Source organism: Pyrus communis, chromosome 5 (assembly GCF_041283825.1).
Source record: "Pyrus communis isolate YQ-2024b chromosome 5, ASM4128382v1, whole genome shotgun sequence".
NCBI lineage: Eukaryota > Viridiplantae > Streptophyta > Magnoliopsida > Rosales > Rosaceae > Pyrus > Pyrus communis.
In genome coordinates this window covers 21,060,886-21,068,155 of record NC_142569.1, presented here as the reverse complement: position 1 = coordinate 21,068,155, position 7,270 = coordinate 21,060,886, and the positions used below count along the sequence as shown (strand labels likewise).

General features: G+C 41.3%; 1 protein-coding gene across 1 annotated transcript; it reads left to right on the top strand.

Annotated features, from left to right (window-relative positions):
• Positions 1–3,085: 3,085 nt before the first annotated feature.
• Positions 3,086–5,742, top strand: LOC148696964 (uncharacterized). The gene is made up of 2 exons (XM_088693415.1): positions 3,086–4,754; positions 5,726–5,742. Exons 1-2 carry the CDS (start codon positions 3,086–3,088, stop codon positions 5,740–5,742), a joined length of 1,686 nt encoding a protein of 561 aa, XP_088549541.1.
• Positions 5,743–7,270: the final 1,528 nt, after the last annotated feature.

Sequence of the window (7,270 nt, the reverse complement as noted above, 5' to 3'; positions counted from 1 at the left end):
CCATAAATCATGATATTTAAAAGGAATTTCCTGCGACTCTTCATCTGCATAAATCGCTCTTTCTATCATCGAACATCTTTCCTTAACACTCATTTTCCTGAATTTCTCGGCCACTCTCTGCTTCCTCTCCTCTACATCTTTAGACATAGTAAAAGGTCGACACTTCTTTTGTAGGGATTGATGCCAAGCAATATCCATCACCCCTAACCCCGCCTCTTTTTAAAAGAATATCTTGTCTCCTGGTAAGCCTACAGAGCCTTCATAGCTGGAATATTTTTTCCTGGAATTTCCTCAATCTTCACATTCGAGTGTTCGGCCAACCAGCTAGAAGTATCCAAATCTTGAAGATTGGTGGAGCTCGATGATCTAATAGCCACCATTACCTGTTGACTTATCGGAGAAGTACTAGTACTCGAAGTGTCATAAGCCGGATATAGGAACTGAACTGCCATTTGTCTACCAAACCTTCGCCATCTTTTATGACTTGCTCTCGGACCACTTGTCTCAATAGTAGAAGGTTACATGCTCACATTGGCAGGATGCCTGTTCTCGTTGTCAGACTTCCTCTCTACAGATTCCTACGTAGAAGCTTGAACACCTTTTCGTTGAGCCTCTGCCCTTTTCTTATCCCCCTGACTGACAGGTAAAAGTCTTTGAGTTTCCACCATGTCTCTAACCGGTGGCACTCGAGTCCAGTCTCTATACCCAGCCACACCCCATTGATAGGAGCATATTCATGCGACTTAATTAGCTTGTTCTCGTGCATTTATGTTGTGTTTACTTAGCTATTTTAGTGTTTAAGGCTACTTTTGTGTATTTTCAGATTATAAGGCCAAAGTGTGCAAGAAGATGCAAATTGGAGTATTTTGGAGCGAAAGAGGAATGAATGAGTTGAAGATTTGAAGAAACGACGAATTCCTACTCCAACGATGAATTCTTACCAAAACGAGGAATCCTACTCAAACAAGGTTTCCTATTTGAAGTAGGAAAGTTAACCCTAAGTTTCCCGTTTTGGTAACCTTTCCTAATCTTAAACGTCCGTATTTTCTAGCCACTTTGAAGTCTTTGTAGGCGCTTTAGAACACAAAATGAAGGCCCTAGTCCAAATTCTAGCCCTAACCCGTGCCTTTCCCCTTGTTTCCTTCCCTTGCCGTGCAAGGGGGGGCACTTTGGTCCCATTTTATGCACACAAATCCTAACCCTAATAACCCTAATTCATTTTTATTCACTAGCCGTCACACCCTAATTGATTCAGCCACTCTCTCCCATTTCCTCCATAAGCCGTAGCCATTCACCCTAATTCCATCCCATTTATTCCCTTTCTAGCCGTGGCCCCCCATATATTATTTGACCCTAATTTCCAACTTTTTATTCCATTCATCATTCACCCAAAATTACAACAAAACCTTGCAGCCAATTCCCATTATTTTGCCGTGCCTTCCACCATTTTATTATTCTCTCCACTCTCCCAAAAGCCGTGCATCATTTACCCTAATAAATAATACATACTAATCAGCCATGCACCCTAATTTCTATCTAAGCCGTGACTCCCATTCCATAATCATACAGCCGCAGCCACCCTTCCATTTGGCCCTGCAATCCGTGCCTTCCCCATGAATTTCCAGCATTCTCCCTAAGCCGTATCCACCCTAAATTACAACCAAGCCGCATCACCCATTCTCTCCCATTTTTCCTCCCAAAAACTGTGCAGCCACCATCACAGATTTTCTCCCATTTTTCCTCCCAAAACCGTGCAGCCACCATCACAGATTTTCTCCCATTTTTCCTCCCAAAACCGTGCAGCCACCATCACCCAAAACCTTTGCCGTGCCTTCCTCCATCACTCCACAATCTTGCCGCACATCTTTACCACCCTAAACCCATTCCCAAACTAAAACAACATCCAGAAATTCCCAAAAACCTCACTGCCGCAGCAAGGAGAAGAGGAAAGAGGAGCTTCGACGCGCAGAAATTCAAGTGGATTCGTTGGGCGTTCTAGGTGTAATCAATCCTTTGTTCATTATGTTTAAATTAAATTTTATTTTTCTTGTTGTGAACATGAGAGGCTAAATCCCTATTTAGTTAGGGGGTGATTCGAAACCATGTTTATGCTTGCAATATGATTTGATTATTTTTGGTTGGAATTTCATGAATGGTGAATTCAATTTGTTTAACTGCTTGATCGATAACTTATTTATGTATGTTGATTGAGAGTGCACGCTTAATTTTCATGCATGAATATGACGCTAGAATATAAGTGAATTTCACCTAATAGTTATGAACTTATTTTCACAAGTAGTGGAGGTTGCTTATAAACAATCGCGTTAAATGAATTCTTGGCACTAGTTTCATGCTCATCATAGTAACGAATGCCTCGTCAACACTTATAGTTTTCATAATGCTTAATGATCTTTGATTGTATCTTTATTGTGCTTTTCACGTAAAGGACTTTTAGAGAATGTTTTGAATTGCGTTGCGCTAACCCATCCAATTCATTAACTTAAGGAAAACTTGACGGTTAATTTAAGCGGACCTAATTAACCCGGGGTGTTGAGTTTCATAATTCATCGAAAGACCAACTGAAAATCAAATTGTATGCAAGTGTGACATGTGTGGAGAAGAACCTTCTAGCTAGCATTCATCCATATTTTCATCACATTCATATTTATATTCTGCCTTTTAATTACAATCTTTGCATTTAGTTAATTTCGTCAAAACCTCAATCCCCCTTTACTTTAGTGTCTAATTTAGTTAGAAAGTGTCTTAGTTTGTGTTTATAAGTGTTTTGCATTCTTTGAGTCTAGTTTAGTGTTTTTAACGTTTGTTTTACGTTTTTGAGTCAGTTTCCAAGTGATTTAGTAATCCCTCCTAATCCCCGGTCTAGAATGATCCCTACTTGCATCTTTACTACAATTGTCAAAAGAGGGTTTTAATTTGTGTGCTTAATTAGTTAGCATCAAATTTTTGGCGCCGTTGCCGGGGATTAGCAACTTTGCTAATCCCTTGGATTGTTATTTTCTGTTTAATTTAGTTTTTGTTAAAAATTCTGACCTTGTTTTGTTTTCCTTGTTTTAGGTACTAGTGTATGACTCGGAGTTCTCAACCGATTCGTGAGCATATTTCGGACTTTGACAGCGATTTTGAGAGGACTTTGAGACGGACGAGGAAGCAACACGAACCAAATCCACCAAGCCCGGAATCTGACCTCGAGGAACAAGTCCTAGAGGAGGAGGAGGAACCCACGGCAAGAGTATTTGAAGAACCACAAGTCATGGCCGTGGACACTCGGACACTTAAGGAGCTTGCAGCTTCGGGATTGGGTAATGCAGCACCTTTGTGTATCCAATATCCCCCACCTGCCGAAGGGAAGACAGAGGAGTTTGAGTTGAAGTCAAGCTTGCTCCACCATATTCCGAAATACCATGGGTTGGCCATGGAGGATCCGAATAAGCACCTGAAGGAATTTGAGGTGGTGTGCTCAAGCATGACTCCCGTTAACGTTGACGGAAGTATATTGAAGATGAAGGCTTTTCCATTCTCTTTGATGGACAAAGCCAAAGATTGGTTGTATGATTTAGCTCCCGGAACCGTCACATCATGGGAGAGCATGAAGAGGGCATTTCTGGAGAAGTTTTTCCCAACTTCTCGAATCATCCTTTTGCGTAAAAGGATAAGTGGCATTCAGCAAGAAGATGGTGAGTCTTTTCCTACGTATTACGAACGTTTTAAATCTCTTGTTGCTTCTTGTCCACAGCATCAGATGAAGGAGGAGTTACTTCTGCAATACTTCTATGAGGGGCTCCTACCAATCGAACGTCAAATGCTCGATGCCTCGGCGGGTGGAGCATTGGTGGACAAGACGCCCATGGATGCCAAGGTCTTGATCGCTAACCGAGCGTTGAACGCTCAACAATACGAAGGAGTAGGCCAAAGAGGACCCCCACGGCAGCAAGTGCATGAGGTAAGTTCCACACCCGATATTCATTCACAGTTAGTTAATCTTACTTCCATTGTGTCTCAGATGGCCGAAGGAATGAGGGTGCAAGGACCGATTGTATGCGGGGTGTGTTCGATCCAAGGACATGCTTCTGAGAAGTGCCCACAACTCATAGGAAATGGTGGATGGGAAAGCGCCAATGCAATTGGATTTCAGGGCCAAAACCAACCAAGGAACGATCCGTACTCGAACACTTATAATCCAGGTTGGAGAGACCACCCGAACTTCAAATGGAGGGAGCCCCAACAACCACCACAACAAGGAGGCTTTAGGCAACAACCCCCGGGCTTCTTCACCAAGCCATTCGCACCCACACAAGCACCTCCACAATCTGCCCAAACAAGTTCAGGTAACACCTTAGATAATGATACACTTCTTAAGTTACTAACTAATTTGTCTCAGGGGCAAGAAAACCAAGCCAAAGCCATGCAAAACCAAGATAAGAGGGTGGATCAATTGGAGAAGCAAATTGGGCAGATTGCGGAGTTTGTAGGGCAATTCCGAGACCAAGGCAAGCTCCCGAGCTCAACCATTCCAAACCCGAAGGGAGGCTTTGAAACCGCCAACGCAATTACCTTGAGAAGTGGCAAGGAAGTTGGAACCACCCCACAACCACCAAAATCAAGCGAAGAAGAGGATGAAAAGCTGCAACATGAAGAGGAGGAGGCAAGCAAGCCCACGGCAAGGGTACAAACACCCTTGCCGCAACTACCTAGGGACATTAATGCACCCAACTCATCCCATTCGGCCACCAAAGGTAAGTTGGGTTCAAAATTGATTAATTATAACTTTGTTCCACCCGATGTTCCTTTTCCTAGCAGGTTTATGCAAACAAAGAAGGAGGAGCAGGAAAAAGACATTCTGGAGACGTTTCGGAAAGTCCAAGTAAACATTCCTTTACTTGATGCCATTAAGCAAGTCCCGAGGTACGCCAAGTTCTTAAAAGAGTTATGCACAACTAGGAAAAGAATTTCAAACAAAGAAGTTGTGAAAGTAAGTGAAAATGTATCTGCGGTTTTGCAACGAAAGTTACCTCCAAAATGTAAGGATCCAGGGAGTTTTACTATCCCATGCACAATTGGAAACACTAGATTTAAACAATGCATGTTAGATTTAGGTGCTTCTATTAATGTCATGCCATATTCCATTTATGCATCTATGAACCTGGGTGAGTTAAAACAAGATGGCGTTATAATTCAATTGGCCGATCGTTCTAATGTTTATCCCAAGGGAGTCCTTGAGGATGTTTTAGCGCAGGTCAATCATCTCATCTTTCCTGCAGATTTTTATGTCTTAGAAATGGAGGATTCGAGCGATGCTCCATCATTGCCACTCTTGCTAGGCCGTCCGTTCATGAAAACGGCCCAAACAAAGATTGATGTGGCCAAAGGAGCACTAACAATGGAGTTTGGTGGTGATGTAATTAAATTTAATGTTTATGACTCTATTAAGAATCCTAACGATAGCCGTTCTTGCTTTGTCGTAGATGTGCATAAGGACAAAGGGCCGAAAGGATCCACACTTACCACGAAGGATGTATCAAGCACCACCATTGGAGAAGAACTTGGAGTGATTGGTCTACAACCACCCAATATGGCCGAAAGTAGCCATAGTAACATTGTTGAAAGGGCTGCCATTTTTGAGCCCTCACCGCATTATGTTTGTAAGTCTTCAATTCCAATCTCAATTCCTATTTCAACTAATAGGTTGTTACCTTCGTTGGTGCAGGAGCCCAATCGATATAAAGGTGGTGGGAGCAGTTATATGGATTGTCGGAACCGAAACACCACCATCAGGGAGGATCATTATCCCCGCCCATTCAGTGAGCCATACTATGAGAAATTTCAAGAAGTATACCGTGGAGGACATACCCCTCCATGCCGTGAGCCAGAGTGAAGATTAAAAGAAGGTTTCGTCCGGCTGGAAGACGTTAAAGCAAGCGCTTCGTGGGAGGCAACCCATGCAATTAACAAAGGAAGAACTTGGGAATCGCTCCACACTCAGATTTGCGTCCCTAAACCCTTTCCTTTGTTGTTTACTTTATGTTATGTGTAAAGTGTTTAATTGTGTCTAAAACATTGAGGACAATGTTTAGTTTAAGTGTGGGGGGGTAACATTCTGTTTTGAGATATTTTTGCATGAAATTCGTAGGGAATTACCACCTAACATGTCTAAACTTGTTTCCCACTGTTTTTAAGTGTTTTTAGGCTATTTTAGAGTGTTTTAGAGTGTGTTGACTTAAAAATCCGAAAATACCATAAAAATTTGAAAAATTGTTTTGAAAAACCCAAAAAAGAGTTGTTTTTGTGTGTTTGTTTGTGTCGTAGGTTACCTTCCAACACAATGATGAGGATTTGGTTTTTAATTGCATGATGGTTAAAGAAAGTTACAAACATGGATGGACGTTTGATATACTCTTTGGTTTATGCTTGGTTGTAGTTATAGTTTACGAATTCACATGCAATCACAAAAGAAAAAAATTAGTTTTTGTAACATGCTTGAAGGAATGAACTTAAACTAACGCTACATCCCTGTGAGACTTGAGCCTAAACGTTTATTTGGAGAGTAATAATCTATGCATCATTGTTTTCTAAAGTCGTTGCATGATCTCATTATTCATTGCTTGGTTACTACTTAGAAGGCGTTTCATCACTTAGTTCCAAATGCTAGAACTCATGCCCATTTCATTCAAAGCATGTTATTGAATTGCATAACACATATTCAAGATGAAGTTGTGTAGTGACCACCACCAAAAGCCAAACAGCCATGTGCCCTTCACTCATTTTGTGTTTAAGTTTAACCCCCTTTGAGCCGTGTCAGCCATGTTCTTTGTTAACACATTTCATCCTCACCTAGCATAGATTAGGACCATCCGTACCCTTGTTCTTGAAGCATAGTAAGCATGAATGAGTTCCTTTTGATTAATGTGCTGCAGGAAATAAGTGTGGGGGAAGGATTATTGATGTGAGTTATGTGCCATAGGCACGGCTAGAAAAAAAAAAAAAAAAAAAAAAAAAAAAAAAAAAAAAGAGAATAAAAAAAGAAAGAAAGGAAAAGAAGTGAAAAAGAGTTGAAAAGTATTGTTTGTTGAAGTAAGGGCCCAAAACAATGTATTAGGCCCTAAGAGTTGTTGAGTCTTACCTTTATGTCTAAAAGTTGATTTCTGCATTGTAAGGGAATTCTAGGTCTTAATTTCATTACTTTACTTACTATTGCTTAAAGAACTTTTGTTTATCCCTACCTTTCCTTGTGAGCCAATACCCCAAGCCCCGT

Coding starts and splice junctions, on each gene's coding strand:
- LOC148696964 (XM_088693415.1), top strand. CDS start 3,086: ATGACTCGGAGTTCTCAACCGATTCGTGAGCATATTTCGGACTTTGAC.